The following is a 20,845-nucleotide window of genomic DNA, read 5'->3' as shown; positions in this document are numbered from 1 at the left end:
GCCCTCTGGAAGGTGGGATACAAGGGGGACTCACCTTTCTTCTCAAAGTCCCCTTTCTCTTCCCCTGGCCGGCCCAGGCTGTCCAGGGTGTGGGTCACCTGGCTGCCAAACTCATCCTCGCGGGAGACGTGATTGGCCCGCCGCGGGGGGTCCTCCTCCTCTTCGTAGTCGTAGTCGTCCAGGATGGGGGTCTCCCGGATGGGCACGCCGATGACGGAATTGTGGGCCTGCAGCCGGGAGGAGCGGAAGCTCTCCCGGGCCTGGGGGCCCAGCAGCACCGACGGGATGTAGTGGATCTCGTGGGTGGCTTCCGTGCTCGCGCTCTTCTGCGGGATGCGGCGCCGCTTCTGCCAGCGCCGCTGGGCGTACAGCGCCACGGTGAACACCAGCAGCAGCAGCAGCAGCGCGATGAGGCCGCCCTGGAGCAGGAGGGAAGAAGGACAGCAAGTGGGCCGCTGTTCTTGGGGCAAGAGTGACAGAACCCCCGGGTCTGGCTCAGAAAGCCTCAGAGATGCTGCTTCCCAGCCTGGCTACCAACAAACTGTGTGACCTTGGGCAAGCGACCGGACTTCTCTGAGCCTTGCTTTCACGTGTAGACGGATGAGTCAGAATCCCTGCCCTTCCTTCTTCATAAGGTCGCCATAAGCAGCACGTGAGGTGGGCAGTGGTCACGCCAGAGCAATGCGGTCTGCTCAACGCTGGGACCGGCCAGGGCTGTGGCTTCACACAAGTGAGATGCTGAGCCCTGGCGCTGCCTCCCACCAGCTGAATGGCCCCAGGACATTGGCTTACACTCCCTCAGCCTTGCTTTCTCTTTTCTAGACTGAGTCCACTAAGGGCTCAGGAGACCGCCTTTCTTTCATCCTGCTGCACGTGCAAGAGCATTATATGTTAAATATCACTTCTGCATAGTTTCTGCTTCCTTCATTATCAGAAATACTATCTTTGAATGTTTGATTCTCAGCAAGGGGCCTGGGACAAAGTAGATGCTTCATAAAGATTTGTTGGATGAATGAAAAAAAGAAATGTCCCTTTCTAGGGGGTCCTTCAGGCGGAATTTCAAGGCAAACTAATGTTTATTTTTCTTTAATACAACTGCAGGGTAAATATTGGATTGAGTCTGCATACCATACATTAAATAGGAATATGCTGTTTGTATTATAACATATCTTGTGCGATTCATGAGATTTACGAAACACCCCGCTCTGTGCGCCCCCTTAAAGGGCAGGGGTACCCGCTAAGCCTGCACTTCCCCCTGCACCTGCCCGGACTCGAGGTGGGAGCTGTGCAGCCCCCAGGCCTCCCCTCATTCACCACATCATCTCCCACCAAGGGGGTGGGCCGGGTGGGCCGGGTGGGGTGGGGTGGGGTGGGGTGGGGTGGGGTGGGCTGGGTGGGGTGGGCCCTCCCAGTTATCCCGCTTTGCTTTGTTCTGCCTTGTGCTTGTCTGGGAGATGGGAGGCGACCCTGCTGGGTCCCCGCTGTGTACCCCTTCAGCTGGGAAGGGCCCCCCTCTGTGGTGCACCGGAGGCAGATGAAGGAATCCAGACTCAGGCTCTGCTGGGGATCAGCGGAGAGAGAGCTGGGTCTCGGGCTCATTTCTGTGCGTGTTTGTTTGGTTTGGTTTTGCCTTTTTGGCTCTAAAGCCTGTGTTCTTTCAATCATATCCGTGTGGCTGGTTGCTCTGCCTTGACCATGATCTCACTGAAGGCAAGGACAATCTCTGGTAACTGTCCGTACGACATCTAATGGAGGACAGACGCTAACCCTGAACACGGCACGCTGGGGTGGGGGAAAGGTGCCCGCTGCTGAGAGCTCCTGGGAGGCTCTTCTGCTGACGGCTCTGGAAAACCATGTTATTGTGGCCAGGCCTTCACCTGGCTGAGCTGGATTCCACACCTCCACAGTTAGGGAGTGGGCGGGTAAGTGAGCGCACGGGGGGCCGGGCTGTAGGCAACAGCCCTGCCTTGACCTTGGCCGTGAGCTCCTGCAGGTCCCCAGAAAGGTTTCTCTGGATGCCAGACACACGAACCAGCCAGAGCTATAAATATGTGTTTATATGTGTGCGTCTGTGTGTGACCTGTCAAAAGTGTAAATCTGTGTATAGTATATCACCTTTGGAGTCCTAAAAAACAAATCCTTTTTCCCTCCATAGAACATACTGTTCCTGTGTCCAGAAATCATGTGTGACATGGTATTAGTTGTCGAGGTTTTTACATCAAAGATAAGAAAGGAAAGAAACAGATGAGAAAGGGGGAGGGGGGAGTGAAGAGAGAAAAGGCAGGAAGAGCACGAACCTTTGGCAAAAACAACAGCAGGCCTTCTCCTTACTATTACGTAATGTTATTCTATTTTACCTTAAAGATGTAAAGACAATCATATGTGACAGGGTCTACGGTTTCTATTGTATAAATAAGATTTGCAAAAGGTGGTTCAGAGAGGTTAAGTAACTTGCTTGAAGCCACACAGGATTTGATCCTCGTTCCAACTGGTGCAAAAGGCCAGGATGCGGGATTACAGGGACAGAACCCAGCTCTGAACTGCACAGCCATGGGCTCCTTCACAGCACAGTGGCTCAGACACCAAAGGGGAGGGGAGGGGTAAGGGGAAAGATGGTTTAGGGTGCATGCTTACAGGGAATCCTGAGAAGAGACAAGAAAAAGATTAATTTTAAATCCCAGATTCAGTGGGCACATCTTGAGGCGGCCTATTCCTAGAAGTTTAACGTGGGCTCACTGTTGCCCTTGGGGACATCTCCGGCACGGAGTCTGCACTCTATCTTCTCGCGCTCCAGGGCATCACTGTGCTCAGGGTCAGGCCCTGCCTGGTCCAGAGCCTTCAGCCCCAGCCCCTCTGCACACCCGACTGTGGGTGTTTGACCTGAGCTCAGATCCCAGAACACACTGACCTGGGAAAAAAGAGGCCGAATCAAACAGTCCCCCTACAATTACGGCCCCTCCCTGACCCACTGCACCCCCAAAGCCTCCCTCGTCACCCCTGCAGCCCTGGACCAGCCTGGTGTCTATTCGCTGGGTGCTCTCCGGTGTCCCGCTTCCCCTGCAGCCCCTCAGTTTACACATCTGTCAACTGGACTTGGCAACACCTGAAATAGTACAGCACAGCTAGGGGTACAGGCTGGGGATCAGAAAGACTTCTTCAGACCCTCATGCTGCCACACACAAACGGGACAATGGACTGGATCTCTCTGAATCACAATATGCTCATCCATCAAATTGGGTCAAAAGCGTCCTTACAGAGGGAGTTTAGGAGTGAGCCTGTGGGTGGGGAGCACCTGGCAGACGGTCAACAGGTCACTGACGCTCCTCCCTGCCACCCACCGGGCGTGGTGTGCAAGTCCAATCTGAACACTGCTTTGACGACCCTGGCCAACGGCAGGACGCCATGAAAATGCCAAAGAGCGTGCGAGAGAAGCGTCTGGCCACCTCTGCCCTATGGGACATCCTATCCCGAGGAAGCAGGTGAGTAGCTCAGAGCACAAAGGAACTCACGCATCCCCTGGACTGGTCCAGGCTACTGTACCGTTCCATTCCCGCAGAGCTGGGCCCTGCCTCAGTGTGGGCTTCCCTCACCAGGGCCGAGCAAACAGGAAAGCAGGAGGTGCCGCTGGCACGGTGAGCAGGACGAGTGTCCCGCCACGGAGCCCACACGCCAGAGGCACGCCCAGGCCCTGCTGGAGGAGAACCCGCGGCAGGGCCTGCCGGGAGGGCGGCGGGGCGGGGGAAGAGGCTGCAGGGAGAGGCTGTGAATTCTCAGAAAGCACGTTCAGAAGAGAACAAGGCTCCAGGGGTGGCAAGCTGAGGTCGCGCTGGCTTCGGAGATGACCCAGTGCCAAATGCTAATTGGACCGTGTTGGAGAAGTGGCAGCAAGTTCCAGAACTAAAATGCCAGTCTGTGGTTAGGGGTCAGCTGCTGCGAGATGGCCAGCAGCATAGGACTCGGGGTGACGAGGGCAACCTCCCCAGTCTGACGCCTTCACTATGCTGCGGGCAGAAAGTGGGAGAGAGACGGGAGAAGTGTGTGTCCCCGTCCCTTCTGGAATCTTCCTTAGTGGAAGTCTCTCTGGGGCAGGGTCAGCTCGCTCCGCTTGTTCTGTTACTGACCGAGAGTCTCAGATCCCCCAGAGGAGACAGACAAGGGGACGGACAGGTGCTGTCAGGGCAGGGCCGTGCATGGGGAGACCAGGCATTGGGGGCCCTGCTACGGCATTTTCCCTCTCTGGGCTGCAACGGGCTCACCTATAAAATGTGCTGATGGTTCCCCACGTGACGGGTTATGCTAAGGATTAAACAGAACAGGAAAAGGTCTGGCACCACAGAGGTCAACAAATACCAGCCTCATGACGTCAGCTTTTCTGTTCCTCTGTCTCAAACCAGATCGTCACGCACACACCCCCTTGCTGAAACCCTTTCCTGGCTCCCTACAGCCCTCAGAATAAAATCCACATCCCTAGCCAGGCACCCAAGGCACTTCACGACGGCATTCTTCTGGATGTGGGGCCCACCAGACCCTGTCCCAGAGCCTCACTGAGCGACCAGCATCCGCCAAGGTGTGATGCGCGGAGCCCGTCCCCACCCCTGCCTCCTCAGCCCGGAGCCTCTCTCACTCACGCCCTGTGGTGGTTTGAAGAATGACCCCCAAAATTCATAGCCACCCAGGACCTCAGGAAATGGGATCTTTGCAGTGTCACTGGTGAAAATGAAGTCATACTGGATCGGGCGGGCCCACATCCAGTGATCGGTGTCCTTGGGAGAAGAGAAAGGACACATGCACAAATACCCAGAGGCCATGTGAAGACGGATCGCAGGGAGCGATCCGTCTGCAAGCCCAGCGACACCAAGGACTGCAGGCAATCAGCAGAGGCTACTGGGAGGCATGGGCAGATTTTCCCTCGGAGCCTCCAAATGAATAAACCCGGTGACATCTTGATTTTGGACTTCTGGCCTCCGGATCCATGACAGAACAAAGTTCTGTTGTTTTAAGCTCCGGAGTTGTGGGAATTTGCTATGGCAGCCCAGGAAGCCAACACACTGAGGTCCCCTTCCCTGGCTCACCTCCACTCACCCAGCCGGCTCAGCTCTGAGAGCCCTTCCCGGGTGTCTCCGCCTCTTCGAGTCAGGGTGGGGCTGTGCCCTCCTCTCAGGCTCCCACGGCTGTCAGTCACCGGGCTGCACACCCTCCACCCAATCATCTGCTTGACCATCCTCCCGCGTGCCCTACCAATTACCCAGCTCAGAGGCAGAGCTTGGCCCGGGAAGGTGCTTCATCGACACCCAGAAGCCTAAACTCCTGAGCCAGAGACACGTGGATCTTAGGGTCCCTGCCTCAGCTCTGACCGGAGCATCCGCAGGGCACCTGCTCAGACCCTGCGTGGCCCCTCTTGGCCGCTTGGCCTTTATCCCGGGCTGACAGCCTCCAGCTGCTCTGCTTACAGACGGTAGCAAACACCGAAAACTACAGAGGTGAACAATAAAAAACACCCCAAAACCACCCCACCGAGAGAGCCTTCTGAAAAGTCAGAACTGCATTCAGCCTGGACTCATTTTAATCTATTTTGCATGTTATAAAAAAAAAAATCCAAGCCTGGAAGAAGGAGCCAGAGAAAGGAGAGAAAGGGACGGTGTGAGAAATGCTTTATTTGACAATGTGTCATTTGGAAACTGATTATTTCTGTCTCTGGCCTTTTTAATATTCCCTCACGCCGGCCGAGCTGCAAGGGGATTTGGTATTCTAAGGCTGGATTTATAATACTCTGTTCAGCAGTGATAAGAACACGGGCCTTTAATCCTCAGAGCTGTGAACATGCATATTCTCCCAAGTAATGTCCTTCTCTTCCCGCCACTTGGGTCTGGTCTGACAGCCGGCCCCGGATAACTGAGGACTATTGATCCTCTGGGGTCCCCTGGCCATCTGCAGAGGGACAGCGCTCCGGGCACACCCCTTCTGGGTCAGCGTATGTTGACACGGGAGAGATTGCTAAGAGAATACTCTAAGCCACTGGGTACGGATAAGGAAACTGAGGTACAGAGAGAAGTGACTTGAACAAGTGTAGAGAACATCCTGCAATAGTATTGGAGGTAGAATATGGAGCCAATAGCTCCCCAAACCCCTCCACGACCACAGGCTGCTGAGAAATCTACCACCTTCTCTTTCTCTCCAGCCTACGGCCGGTCTAAGTCTGGTCACCACCGCCTCTCATTGTGACCGTTTTAAGACTGTTATTAACCACTGTTCTCAGTGGACTCCCCGACCAGAGCTCAGGCTCAGCTGGGAATCGCCCTTTCCCACTGACTAAGCTGCCAGTCCTGCAGTTCTTTCTTTTTTTTTTATTGATTTTTCGAGAGAGAAGAAGGGAGAGGGAGAGAGAGAAACATCAATGAGAAAGAACATCGATTTGCTGCCTCCTGCATGCCTCCCACTGAGGATCGGGCCCACAACCTGGGCATGTGCCCTGCCCGGGAATCGAACTGGCGACCTCTTGGGGCATGGGTCGACGCTCAGCCACTGAGCCACACCGGCTGGGTACAGTCCTGCAGTTTCGCAGTTCTTGTCAACCAGGCTTCACGGTGTGGATAACTAGTCTTAAAACTCATGCTTTTGAGCTTCCCTTCTCAAAACGTGTGCTTCACCCACCCATGCTGCCACCCGTACCGAGCGCCGACTCCCCAGCAGGCACGGTGCTGAGTGTCTTCTGCCTGCAAAGCTGCCCTCCTGGCCATTCCTCACTCCACCCGCATGTCCAAACACCCGCTCCCTGCACAGCGGACTTCAGTCGCGTCTCCAGGCAAACTCCTCGGGGATCTCCCCTCTCCAGGCTCGGCCAGAAGGGACCTCTGCCCTCTGAACTCCCACAGGGACTCATCTCGACCCTCACTTAAGGAATTTCAGCATTTTTCTACTTTGTAATAGAGCCTCCGATGCTCCCGGCCTGGCTCCCTTACTGGTTCGATTGCGCCCATTGCACAGAGGACAAAGTGGAGGCTCAGAAGGTAAGCTTCCTTGAGAGCATGCAACGAGGTGGCAAAACTAGGGGGCGAGGCCTGGCAGTTTCCAGGCAACACGAGGCTTCCTCTCTCAGGGCGTGGAAATGCACACTGGGCCCTGAGGGAGCTGCAGGAGAAGATGACGACCACACGGGTCGGAGCTACATCGCATAAGGCATGCCTGATCCTCAGGCACCGAGGGTTCAGAGATTTTCTTTTAAGCAACAGGGTGTCAAGATCACACTGGATGTGTGGTGGAGACTGGAGACAGGGAGCCGGATGAGGCAGCTGTCAATAGTGTAGGACAGCAGTTCTTATCTGGGGACAATTTTGCCCCCCCCCCCAGGAGACCTTTGGTGATAAAGACATTTTGGTTGTCAAACTAAGGCGAAGGCATTGAGTGGGTAGAGACGCAGGAATCTATAAGCATCCTCCATGCACAGGATAGACACGTATCACAGAGAACAATCTGGCCCCAAGTGCCCCAGTACAGAGAGGGATGGTGACACTTGAGATGGGGCAGGTGAAGTGGGGTGTTAGATAATGGAGTAGAAATAAAATATGCACCCCAGGATGAGAAGACTCGGTGTTAGACTGGTGGGCAAGGGGGAGCAAGGAGGGGCCGGCCAGCAGTGATGCTGAGGTGTGGATTCTGTCAGGGCGCTAGAAAGGAGTCTACCGCTTTGTTAATTGTTTTCCTGAGTGAGCTCCCACAAGGTTATGAAAGCCCCTAGCATATCATAAATGAAGAGACAGGTCTACATGTGTGAACACACATGTAGGGCAGGAGATAAAGATCTGCAGGTATGTTATATATGCATGCATATAGTCACGTGTATAAAAATATACTCACACCTATCTTTGTGTCTATGGTTAGCTATATTTATCTATCATCATCTGTGTGCCTCTAGACAGACACAGGGTGACCTATTTAAGTAGGTCCCATTATAGAACATGAAACATTTTTCTTTTAAAGTAATCATCTACTTATAATGTACCTATTAGAGACACTATTTTATTTCCCAAGATAATGCCAAGGGAATAAAGTGAAAACGCACTGGTTCTTTGGAACATATTCATTCCCCACCCAGATCAAGGTTCCTTAGTCATCTGTCGGTCAGGTCCTGGGGGCCAAATCCTGGGAGAGCATTCTGGATCCCGGAGTGATGTACTGAGGAGAAAGCTAATGAACACTGAGACGGCAGAGGTGGTCCATGAGCCAGGCAGACATGGGATTCGAGTCGTGGCTGTACCACATTTCGGTTGTGTGTCTTTGGAGACCTCACTTGAGTTTCCTTGGTTTTTGCATCTGCAAATTGGGTTCCTAAGACCAAACTGAGGGAATTTAAGCTGGATTAAAGGAGACTGCGTTTTAGAACACATTTAGCCTAGTGGCTTACAACTCATGGAATCCAGAAGACATTCGCATCCTCATGGATATAAGACTTGTTTCCTGAAAAATTATAGACAGAGTAGTGGTAAGGCCACCAGATCCCTCCACTGTGGTGTAAGATATTCTGTGTACAGCTTCCCAGCTTCACTGTCAGGTTCAGGCCGGCTGTTCTCCAACCTGACCACGCCCCTTCCCCTCCTGGGGTGGGCAGGGGAGACTGGATGTTTTTAACCACTCCAGCTCCAGTAATCTAGTGAAAGCGCTTCGGAGCCGATGAAATACAGATACACACGCTTAGGACACCCCGCCTAGGGTTCCAGCCGTGTTCGCACTCACGTACAGCAGTTAAATGTCCTGTGTCCCTCACACCACCTCCCGCATCCCCTGTGCTTCTGCCCCGGCTGCTCACTCGTCCGGAAATGCCCTCCCCTCGCTTCTTGGTCTAGTCCTGTAAACCTCAGCTCCTGGGTCGTGAGCTCTCAGCAAACCTACCTAAAACCTGCTCTCTCCCTGGCTGGGTTAGGAAACCACCTGTCAGGCCTCCCGGTCATTCATGCTTCTGTCTGCCAACTGCCCTCCCGTCACCCGAGGCCCCTGGAGGGCACCCTAACCAGCTCTGCGGAGCTGAGAGGTAGCCCAGTGTCTGGCAGGTCAGCCCCCCGCATGCACTTACTGCCTGTCTACACTGAGGCCGTGCAGGGAGAGGGGGCCTTTCATTTACTTCTAAACACACTTGAATGGTACAGGTGTACTGTGGAGCCTCAATAGCTTGCTGAAGGAAGGAATGAATCAGTGGCTCCCGGAAGGCAGGTGGCTGAAACGTGCCTGCGTCTGCTTGGCAGTGCTCCACCTGTGTGAGCTGGAGACCACTCGGGTGCCCGCCCGCGTAGCACAAATCCGTCCTGCTCCCGAGCCTCGGGGCCTCTCCAGTCTGTTCTGGATCCCACTCTGAAGGGTGGATGCATGAATGGAGAGGCTAGGAGAAAGCACCTCTGACAGGACTGATTTTCCTCCCCTGCTTTGAGTCATGAAGATAAACAGGTGAACCCAGGTGACCAGGGAACAGCCTTACACTCATTCACTCGATTCATTCGTTTGCCAGGTTAGGGCATGCCTGGAAGCAGACAGACTGATTTCAAGTTCTTCCCGGCCACCTGGAGATGTGAAAATTCTCCCCGGGAGGCTCAATTTGCACAGGTCTGCCCTGGGAATAATACCATTCACCAAAGAGGGCTGCTGCGAGGATTAGATAAGATGACGTATGTAAAATATAATGCAGTTCTTGATCTACAGAAACTATTCAATGCAGGGTAGTAACTGGCTTAATTGTGATGCCTTGACCCTGTGCCAAACCTTCTGTCTGAATTTGGGAACAGAAATCTCCCTTCCTCTCTAAAACCAATAAAGAAAAATTATTTAAAAGAAAATAAGAATCCTGGCAGAGCCCCGGGCGGCTCAGCAGTTAGAGCATCGGTCCGTGCACTGAAGGGTCGTGGGTTTGATTCCTGGTCAAGGGCATGTCCCTGGGTTGCAGGTTCAATTCCTGACACAGGTCAGGGTCTGTGAGGGAGGCAACCAATGGATGGGTCTCTCTCACATTGATATCCCCGCCCCCACTCTTTCTAAAAAGCAATGGAAAAAAATATCCTCGGGTGAGAACTGCAAAGAAAAAAAAATTCTGGCAGAGAAAAACACACTGAGAGAGAAATCAGAAAGTGCACGCCCTAGTCTCGGCCCCGGCCCCTTGTAAGCTAAAGAAGCGTGTAGAACACTCAGGGCCTCATGTATACTTTTTAAAGGAGGTGGCCATAAAAGCCACATGAGTAAGGCATCCTTTTTTTTTTTTTAATTTTTTTTTTTTTATCCTCACCCGAGGACATTTTTCCATTTTTTGTTCAAGTAGAGTGGGAGGGAGAGAGAGGAACAGAGAGAGAGAGAGAAACATCGACGTGAAAGGAACACATCGAGTGGCTGCCACCCGCACGACCGACCAGGGCCGGGGACAAACTGCAACCAAGGTATGTGCCCTTAGCGGGAACCGAACCCGGGTCTCTCTGGACCGCAGGCCGACGCTCTAACCGCAGAGCCAAACCGGCCAGGGCAAGTAAGGCATCCTTAAAAGACAAGAAAAGTCAGCTTCCAAGAGGTGACTTTGCCTAATGTTGCAAAGCTGGTTAGTGGCCGGGTAACAGCTCAGCCTTCTGAGATAGAAGGGAAGGCGAAGTCTCGAGAGGATGCTGGCGGCCATCGAGAGCCAGGACCTACTACGTGCACAATAACTTTCCGGTGAGCACGGGGCTTCTCAAGTGAGCTGGCTTTTGTGGATCTCAGGGGTGGGGAATGGAAGTTTGGGGTGGGGTGGACCTGGGAGTGCTGGTCTACCACGAAGACAGAGCCTCATGAGGAAGACTTCCCTTGCCCGCGTTGGGACAGTGACTGCACCATCAGCTCCATCACAGGACCTTATTTCTTCTCCTTGCTTTAACTTTCTTTGTAGTGATTCCCTCCCCCTGCTGGTATGTTTTACATTAATGAGATAACTCTGTTTATGCCTCTGATAAAAGAGAACTTCCATAGGTGGGACCTTTGTTTTGTTTATTACTCTATGGCAACAAAAGAACACAGTGCTTAGTTTGGATGGATGGATATGGATGGATGGATGGATGGATGGATGGATGGATGGATGGATGGATAAATGAATGAATATATCTCCCCCAAATGGCCTCATAGCCCCGAAAGGGCAAAGACTGGGGTTGAATAATCTTTGTGTCCTGTCCCAGTGTTAAAAGACTGGAAGATACTTGGTTTAAAAATATATGAAACATTGCCCTCAGTTGTGTCCTGGGGCCGGAGAAGGAAAATGGGTTCTAAGAGGCAAATTAGACAACTTTCTGGTTACTTCTCCCTGCTTTTAGGGCACAGTGGGGAGGGTGGTCTGAACTCAAAATCTTGTCATTTATTTACTTGTAAATATTCATGAGATACTGAACCAGAAAGCAGATAGGTGAGGTGATGTCAGTCCCAAGTCTCCATGCCCAACATCACGGAAACGACAATGACACTCTGTCTCTTCTCTGTCCCTACTCCCACGTCTGGACAGAAATAACGAGCCTTCGGCGAACGCAGGCTCTGTGACCCCGCTGGGAGAACACTGTATTTGCGTTCGGATCCCGACCACCTCTGATTGGCTTGGGCCAGCCACCTCCCTTTCCACGCCCCAGCTGCCCCACCTCCAAAACATCATGACACAGGCATCTCTTCTCCAAAACCCCTGTGAGAACCATGTTGAGGAAAGAACTTGGTGTGTTATGCAGTGACGGACACCCCTGACTGCTTAGTACAAGAAGCGGCGAAAAGGGAGGAAGAAACCAAACACCAGGGTCACTGGGGCAGAATAACTGAAGTCTCAGAAAGCAAAGCTGCACACCCAGAGCTTCTGGATGTTTCCAATGCCTCCCTCATCTGTCCATCACGCTTCTTCACAACAGGGGTCTCTAAAAGGCCCCGTTTTGCTGCCATTTCCCAGCAAGAAAAACAACAACAACAACAACAAACAAACAAACAAGCAAAACACTCAACACCCCGGTGATGGAGCTGCAATGGTCTTAAAGGCAGCCGCGAGGGCCTGGGGGTCTCCCCTACCGGCCTGAATGGGAAGACCACAGGAAAGTTAGTTACTAGGGGCACAGCAAAGGGGAAAGAGAGAGGACAGACGGACGCCTGCCCAAAGGCAGGGACACGATGCAGGAGCTGCTCAGGGTCCCTGCCACACTGTCAGCTGAGTGGTAGGGTTGGTCCTTCCTTTTCACCTTCCCGATCCACTGTCTCTGAATTTTAAAAACACAGAATCAGCATCTCCCGAGTATCCCAAGTTAGGAAGGAACTGCCCAGCACCGACTGCCTTACCCTTAGTAACCCTTCTTCCCTGGGAGATGCCCTCCCCCCCAGCCAACATTGCAGACAGCCCCGGAGCACAGGCCGTAGGAAGGAGAAGGTGCTGGGTGATTCTTTCTGTCCTTGTTCAGGAGCATCCCAACTGTAACACTGATAACCTCCCCTGCCCCCACCATGAGTGCCAGACACCTCAAAACCTGTTCCTAGAGACCTCGCTGCCAGAAGCAGGGCTACCCCAGGAAGGCTCTCCACATCCTGCTTCCCCTCCCCCCTAAGATTCTGCATCTCCACCCTTCCAAGGCCCACCTTCAGATGCACCCCAGCTGGCTTCCAAGACATCACAGCCTACAGGAGTCAGCGGCAGGTCCCCCAAACCAGCCACGCATGAAGACGGGGGCTACTAGAGCCCTAGGCTGCAAGGATCAGGTCTCGGAGAGACCAGGAACTGTCTAGAGTTCAGAATTAGACACAGGTGAGCTTAGGCCCATGTCATTCAGCCACCTCCCCCCATCCTGGTGAGGGGACGGACCTCACACAAGAACCGCGACCTGGGTCCCTGCCCCTTCAGAGTCCTCAAACCAACCAGAATGTCCTGAAAAAGCAGGTGGCGGTCGGGTAGAGATGGCCCTAGAGGCAGTCCTGGTTTCTGAATGTCTTCTTTTTTTCTCTATTGATTTTAGAGAGAGAGGAAGGGAGGAGAGAGAGGTAGAAACATCTATGAGAGAGAACATCGATGGCCACCTCCTGCATGCCCTCCACTGGGGACCGGGCCCACAACCTGGGCATGTGCCCTGACCGGGAATCAAACCGGAGACCTCTTGGTGCATGGGTTGATGCTCAACCACTGAGCCACACCAGCTGCGCTGAATGTCATCTTGATCCTGGGCCTCCAAGGAAGCTGGGCCTGTTAGTCTCCTAGGAAGCTGAGCATGTTAGTTTCCTAGAAAGCTGGGCATGTTAGTGTCCTAGAAAGCTGGGCCTGTTAGTGTCCTAGGAAGCTGGGTTTGTTAGTTTCCTAGAAAGCTGGGCATGTTAGTCTCCTAGGAAGCTGAGCATGTTAGTTTCCTAGAAAGCTGGGCATGTTAGTGTCCTAGGAAGCTGGGTTTGTTAGTTTCCTAAGAAGCTGGGCTTGTTAGTTTCCTAGAAAGCAGGGCTTGTTGGTTTCCTAGGCTGCCATCAAAAGGGCCACAGGCTAGGTGGCTTCAAATTACAGAAATGCATTCTCTTCTAGTTCAAGAGGTCAGACGTCTAAAGTCAAGGTGCCAGCAAGACCATGCTTCCTTCCAAAGGCTCTACGGGGAATCCCCTTCCAGGCCTGCCCCGCTGCTGATGGCTCCCGGGACAGCCTGCCTCCATCATTACCCAGATGGGAGCCCTACAATGGAAGTGCTGAGGCACCGAGTCAGCCCATAGAGAGCCAGCCTTCAGTGGAGGGATGGAGGGAGGGAGCTCGACAGAAGGTGTCAGTGGGCAGGCGGCGGAAGAAACTCCAGGCTGCTGGTTGGTTGGTTGGAGATTTATCCATAAAAGCTCATGGACAAAGGAAAAGGCGCTCAGGGCAAGCCCTGGGGTCTGGCGGGGGGCCGACTCTGACATGAGACTCCCACTGTGGACTGGACCTCTGCTCCATGAGGGCAGGGTGCTGTCCGCTCGCTGCTCTGCCTCTTTGGTGCCTGAAGCAACGCCTAACGGTAGTAAAGGCTGGATGATGGATGGATGGAGGACAGCCGCTGAGATCCAACATAGCATGTTGAGCTCTGGCTCGTAGACCTGACTCCCCGCTTTTCCACGGATCCCACTGAAGGGGCAACCTCTCTGCCTCAGTATCCTTTCCTGTGAAACGCATACAGTGTACCTTGTAGGTATGTTGTGAGAATAAGGTGAGTTAATACACCTCAAGCCCCAAGTATGGCACCTGTAAGTGCTACATAAATGTTCACTATTATAATAAGGAAAGTAAGCCAAGAAATGCAAACAAAACAGAGAGTGCATCTGACTTTCATTCAGAGGCTGATCTCAGATTCTAGAATGCACAGCAATGCCTGGAGCCATGGAGGGAAGGAGACACCATTTGCCTGGCCAACCTTACCCCTATTACACTAATTCATCTTTGCAAGTTTGTAAAGTAAGTTCTATTACTATCGCCTTGTCACAGATCAAGACCTTGAGCCACTGAGAGATTAGGTAATTTGCTCAAGATTGTTAGGAGAAGGGCTGGTCAATGAAGCCAAATAATTCTGAAGGCCGAGTTCTGCCTCTGTGCCAGGCTGTGTCCTGGTCATTTTCCCTCTCTGTGGGCGTGTGCACCCATCGGGAATGGAGGGAGTCTGGCAGGAGGTGATGGTGCCAAGGGCCTCCTCCCTCCAACACCTGTGGATACAGTTGTGTGCCCAGGGAGCCCCACCCCCACCCCCACCCCCACCCCATACAGTGCAGGAAGGAGGGGCAGACACTCATCCACCCAGGCTCCGGTGTAGGCGCTCAGGTCCCCTGGTCCAGCCACATGTCTGGCCATGGGGCAGGGCTGGGCTCCCTCTGCAGCACTCACTGAGGGACAGAGAGATGCCGGGTGTGGGTGACAGAGACAGAGTTCAAACCTAGGTCTGTCTGATTCCAGGAGTAACAGTGGTCAAGTCCTTTCCCTATCAGAGTCTCAGTTTCCCCGTCTACAAGAGGGGACAGTGCAGGTCCTCCAAGCGCGACCATCTCCATGAGTCTATGAACTCAAGGCCACGGGCTCCTCGGCTGGGCTCTGCAGCCTGCCTGTGGCTGAATCTCCTCCAGGACCTCCTCCCGCGATGACAACCTCATTACTTCTGGGCGGCATGGAAGCCTGGAAGGAATTTTGAAGGAGTCTTTCTCTGACTAGCTGTGGGACTGAAGACAGTAAACTGTGAATTCTCATCTCTGATTCTCAGTTTAATCATTAGGGATTAATCCACAGGGGTCCGGTGCCCACCTCTGAGAGTTGCCCTGCAGATTAAATGAGCTCCTGTGAGTGGAGTTCTTGGCACCCAGCAGCAAGGCAAAAACACTCCCAATCTCCCAGTTGCCAAGCTGCCACTCTCCCAGGAAAAACAAACAAACAGAATGAGGCTCCATTCACATGCAGATCTTCAACTTCCTCCAGTCTTTCCCAGCCCTGAGATGTTCCATAATCACCAAAGATTCTCCACTTAAACAGCCTAAAAACCAAGAGAGATGGAGCTCGCATCAGCCTTGCCCAAGGCCGCACAGCAAAGCAGGAGCAGAATCAGGATTCTTGAATCTCTGGCTCCTCATATGCCCACTTGGGTAACCCAGAGGCCCTGCCATCCTTGGCTGACAGCATCACCCAGGGGCAAAGGCAGCCCCATGAGTCCCCACAACCAAGGCATCCAGTGTTCCCTCAGCTCCTTACCTGCCAGGCTCTGGGTGGGGACTTGATGCACTGAGAGGAGGGAGAAGGAACCCCTCCCCCGCAGGGGATTCCCAGAGGGGCGGGGCAGCAGGAGGAGGGAGTGAAGCCTGTTCCCACACTTCCAGAATATGATCCTTCCTTGTCCCTTCCTTTCCTCTCTCTCTGGAAAAGGCCAGCGGAGCGGACAGATGTTGCCAACATCTGGGCCACTGTTGTGGAGGCAGCAAGTGGCTCTGGGCTGCCTCTGGAGGAAAGAACTGTCAGTGTCAGGAATAATAATGACACTTGCATAGTGTTGTCTCCTGTTTCAAGAGACATCCTAGCGCACCTCACTCCCATCATGCGCCTGGGAATAACGCAGAAGCAGCTGCCTGCAACCAGGTAGAAGGCTTTCCTTTTCTTAGAAGGCAAAACAGGCTCACCGAAGTTAAGCTTCCCGGCTAACAAGGGAGCGAGGCCCAGACTGAAGTCACAGACTCCCAGACCAGTGCTCGTTCGATGTGCGGAACTCAGGCAGGGCTGTGAGCGGGAGTCAAATCGAATGCCGCCCTGTCTCTGTGCTTAAAGAAAACACGGGATGTGTGTTCACTAAGCACCGGACACCTCATGCATCCTCCCGCCACGACATAAAACAGTATGTTCGTCCTCCTCTTCTGGGTGCAAAGGTTGGGACTCAGAGAGGAGCCGGAACCAGCCTGTGGTCACCCTAGTGACGGAGAGGGGCCACTGGTGAAGGGGAAGGTCCAGCGACCTGGCGGAATGAATTGGGACTCTGGGGTGCTGGCCCTGCCATCTTCCCAGACTGTCGATGCTCTTGGTAGGTGGCAGAGCTGGGATTTGAAGCCGTCACCGTGTGCTGGTGTGTGTGATGATGGAAGGGGGCAGGGCAGGTTTCAGGAGGAGGAACTCAGCCCAGAAAAGTGGGGCTCTGCCAGGATAAAGGAAGGCCACTACAGGCTGAAGCAGTGCCCGCGGTGGCTCCCGCACGGAGTGGCCCCAGCACAGGAGGTTGCTATGGCCAGAGCAGAGTGGGAGGGGAGAGGAGAGCGTGAGGTTGGGGTGCACCGCAGAGCCTGAGAGCAGAGGCCGGGCAAGGAGAACAGTTCAGTGCGGTTGCTGTGCATTCGGAGCAGCCGCTAGTGCCCTCGGATAAACATTTTCACAGCGTTGCCCCCCATCTGCCTCTTTCTCCAGCCCCGTGGCCCAGTCCTTCTCCAGGAGGATCTCCAAGGGGTTTCTAGAGCTTACCCAACCCAACCCCTTCTGCAAATGGGGTTGCAAAGCTCAGAAAAGGAAGGGTTTTGCCCAAGCTCACTGGACACATCAAGGGCTGGACAATATCCAACCCAGGCTCTCTGCCTCCCAGGCGGCCCCTCGCCACACCCCACGCCACGTTCTCCCCACCCTGGGCTTCTGCACATTGTCCGGCTCCAATCTGCTCTCCGACTGCCCGAGCCCCAGCCAGAACTCTCCTCTCCACCGGAGCCTCTCCGGGCTTTCCCTTTGTCCACATCAAAGAGCAAGTCAAGATGAGAGGGAGGAACGGACAGCCGTCTCTGTGCCAGCTGCTGGTTCTGAGCCTGGGGCCATTCAAAGCCAGTGGGACCCTCAGCCCTGAAGGGACCTGAGCCCAACAAACAAACTCCACGGAGGTGAAGGTGTACGTTTGATGCTTTTCAGAGCTGACACCGTAGCTCTTTCGAACGGACTCGTGTGAGTACGTTGTCAGCTAGAAGGAGCCCTGACAACTGCACTTCTACAAGCCAGGAGCAGCTTCTAAAGCAGCGGTTGGTTCTCCACCTATGGGTCGCGACCCCTTGGCGGGTGGAACGACCCTTTCACAGGGGTCGCCCTGTGAAATAAACACATATTTCCGATGGCGATTCATAACAGTGGCAAAATTACAGTGATGAAGTAGCAACGAAAATAATTTTATGGTTGGGGGTCAGCACAACACGAGGAACTGTATTAAAGGGTCGCGGCGTTAGGAAGGTGGAGAACCACTAAGACAGAGGGTCCATCCGGTTTCCCTCCAGCTAGAGGTGATGTTGACACTTCTCTCACTTCAAGCAGTGATACAAACGTGCAGAAGAAGCCTGCACACACTGTCCTCAGAGGACATAAACAGGGAAGTGAGCAGGATATAATAGAAGGGACAATAAGGAGTGGTGGGGACTGTGGCAAACGAGGGCACACGTGGTCTCTCTAAAGGGGTGTTTGCTATGGGAATCCAGCTAATTCTTGCCATCGGGAATGTGGACCCATTATAGACAGAGCATGTAATTTTCACACACACACACAATCTATATTTTCTTTTTTTAAAATATTTTTTTCCTTTATTGATTTTAGAGAGAGAGGAAGGGAGAGAGATAGAAACATCGATGAGAGAGAACATCGATTGGCCGCCTCCAGCATGCCCCTCGCTGGGGATCGGGCCCACAACTTGGGCACGTGCCCTGACGGGGAATCGAACCGGCGACCTCTTGGTGAATCAAAGCTCAACCACTGAGCCACGCCAGCTGGACCACAATCTATATTTTCATCTGAAATCTGATTTTCAAATTTTGGGCCACCACATTTTTTAAAAACTGTGTGGCCCGACTGTGGACACAGTGAGCCTTACCTACGGCCTCGCTATGGTCTCGGGTCCCAGCTCACAACCTCTGTGCTGCAGGGTCCAGCTGGCTTGTTTTCATCTGGCGCTAACTCTGGCTGCGCATGATGATAAATCCTCTTAGAGAGGGTTTCCCCCTGGCATGGCTCCCCGGGACTCAGCCGCCACCCCCTGCGCCTCCCTGGGCATTGCAGCACTGAAACTTGGCACGTGTCCACCTCAAGCCTGCAGCCTCCGAATCCGTCCGCACCCGGCACTCCTTTGACACTCTGCTGGCGGGAGGCATTGAGTTTCTCTCTCTACCAAACGAGCTCGGGGTGCTCAGTACTTGACGGGCCTAGCGAAGGCCAGTCTGGAAAAGGAAGCACAACGCGGAAACGGAACAGAGACGGGAGGGCAGGAGGTACACATGTTTTATCACCTCTTGTTAGAGCAGAGACTCATAAGGAATGTTATCATCTGTGTAATGAACACGTCATGGGCCCCCGCCCAGCGACAGGCATAACCAACCGGTGGCCAGGAGTCACAGATGCAGCCAACCACGGCCAGGAGGTGATTCTCAACAGGAGGTGAGTGGGCCTCCGGATGACTGAGGACGACGTTTGGCTGGGGAACCTGCTCTCCCAGGGACATGCTAAGACTTCCATAAGGGAGCCCCTCAAGGCTGCACACGCTGCGGGGTCCCTGCTGGGGTGTGCATCCTGCCACCCGAGGCCGAGGCTGCCAGGGCAAAGGCGGTGTCCAGATCCCACGGGGACTCAGCCCTTTGTGTCCCCGTCTGTGTGGCTCTGAAGAGGGGGGCACTGCTCCAGGCTTCAGTTTGCTCACTGACTCATTCATTCTTGCATTTACTCATTCCTTCCATAAATACTGAGTGATCTGCCCTCCTCAGCATCGTGGTCATTGTCACCATCATCATCATCCTCAGCACAACCATCACGGTCATTTATTTAGTCTTTTATCACTTTTTGTTTGTTTATTAATCCTCACCCGAGCTCACTGAGGGTATTTTTTACATTGGTTTTTAGTTAGAGTGGAAGGTAGGGAGAAATGGAGAGAGAGAGAGAGAGACAGAGACAGAGACAGAGAGACAGAGATCGACTGGTTGCCTCCCACATAACCCCAAGCAGGGCTGGGGATCAAACCTGCAACCGAGCCCTGGCCGGTTTGGCTCAGCGGTTGGAGCGTCAGCCTGCGGTCCAGAGAGACCTGGGTTCGGTTCCCGCTAAGGGCACGTACCTCGGTTGCAGTTTGTCTCCGGTCCTGGTTGGTCGTGCGGGTGGCAGCCACTCGATGTGTCCCTTCACGTCGATGTTTCTCTCTCTCTCTCTCTCTTCCTCTCTCTCCCTCCCACTCTATCTGAACAAAAAATGAAAAAATGTCCTCAGGTGAGGATAAAAAATAAATAAATAAATAAATAAATAAAAACCCTGCAACCGAGGTACGTGCCCTTGACCGGAAACTGAGCCCACCACTCTTCGGTCCACAGGCCAACGCTCTAACCACTGAGCCAACCCAGCCAGGGCGTCTTCTATTTTTCAGGCACTTTGTATTCGCCAAGATGCTTTCCTTCAGTTTGTTCAAGTAATCTGCCAGGAAACTTATGTTACTCCTTTTTTTACTAATAAAGAAACTAAGGCTCAGCAAGGTGACGCCCTATGGCCAAACTCACATATCTAAAAGGTGGCGGAGCTGGGGTGTGGAAGTGAATTGTCTGACTCCCCCCAGCGTGGTGTTCTCACTACAAAACACCACCTCAATAATGACATTCTGTTGTGCGTTGGAAAGAAATTCCTCGATTCTCACAACCGAGTGTAGATTTCATTATCCCTATTTCCCAGAAATGAGAGTGAGTCTCAGATAAGTCATGTGACCGGCCAGAGACCACAGGGCATCACTGGGGTCTCAAGCTCAGGTTTTCTCACTCCAGACCCTGAATCCTCCAGAACAGCACACAGCATCCCTCTCTGTGTTCCTGCAACGATCGTGACAGCCATTAACAATCCTAAAGCTATATGGGCATTTCTGACGTCTCGGTGTGTCGGAGGCCCTGCTAAGCAGCACCTGAATAGAATTCACGCACCCAGTCCTCACAACCACCTTATAAACTCAGTGCGACGATTACCATAATAAAGAAAACGCGCTAAAATACATAAACGAAGCTTGCCCAAGCTACACAGCTAGTAAACAGCAGAGCCAGCATGTGTACCAAGGTTTGTCTGACACCAGATTTTCCACCCTGCCCATGATATGCAAGGAACCCCGACAGTCTGTCAAAGACCTCGAGGTACCCACCCAACATGCATTTCCATGTTCTTCCTTGGTAACAGACCCTGATTTATTTAAAGGGGACACTTCCAACTAATGGCTGCATCTGAGGCAGGGGACTAGATACTGGTCCATGAAAAACAAGTGTTGTGATTTCCCAAAAGGATCCACAGAGGGAGCCGCTCAGCTGGAGGTGTGCCCGTGTGCTGCGTTCCCCTTTCCAGTCCTCCCTCCCTGCTGCTGGGAACTCAGGTGTGAGGGCTGCCTTTCCTGCA

General features: G+C 53.3%; 1 protein-coding gene across 3 annotated transcripts in view; it reads right to left on the bottom strand.

The window, feature by feature from the left end:
- Positions 1 to 20,845, bottom strand: part of ASTN2 (astrotactin 2) — an 855,221-nt gene that overhangs the window by 674,492 nt on the left and 159,884 nt on the right. For all 3 annotated transcript variants that reach the window (XM_036261816.1, XM_036261817.1, XM_036261818.1), the window contains exon 3: positions 35 to 419. In XM_036261816.1, coding sequence (XP_036117709.1) covers positions 35 to 419 — 385 coding nt within the window. The remainder of the gene's footprint in view (positions 1 to 34; positions 420 to 20,845) is intronic.

This window comes from Molossus molossus, unplaced genomic scaffold (assembly GCF_014108415.1).
Source record: "Molossus molossus isolate mMolMol1 unplaced genomic scaffold, mMolMol1.p scaffold_m16_p_14, whole genome shotgun sequence".
Taxonomy (NCBI): Eukaryota; Metazoa; Chordata; class Mammalia; order Chiroptera; family Molossidae; genus Molossus; species Molossus molossus.
This window is presented reverse-complemented; position numbering and strand designations above follow the sequence as displayed.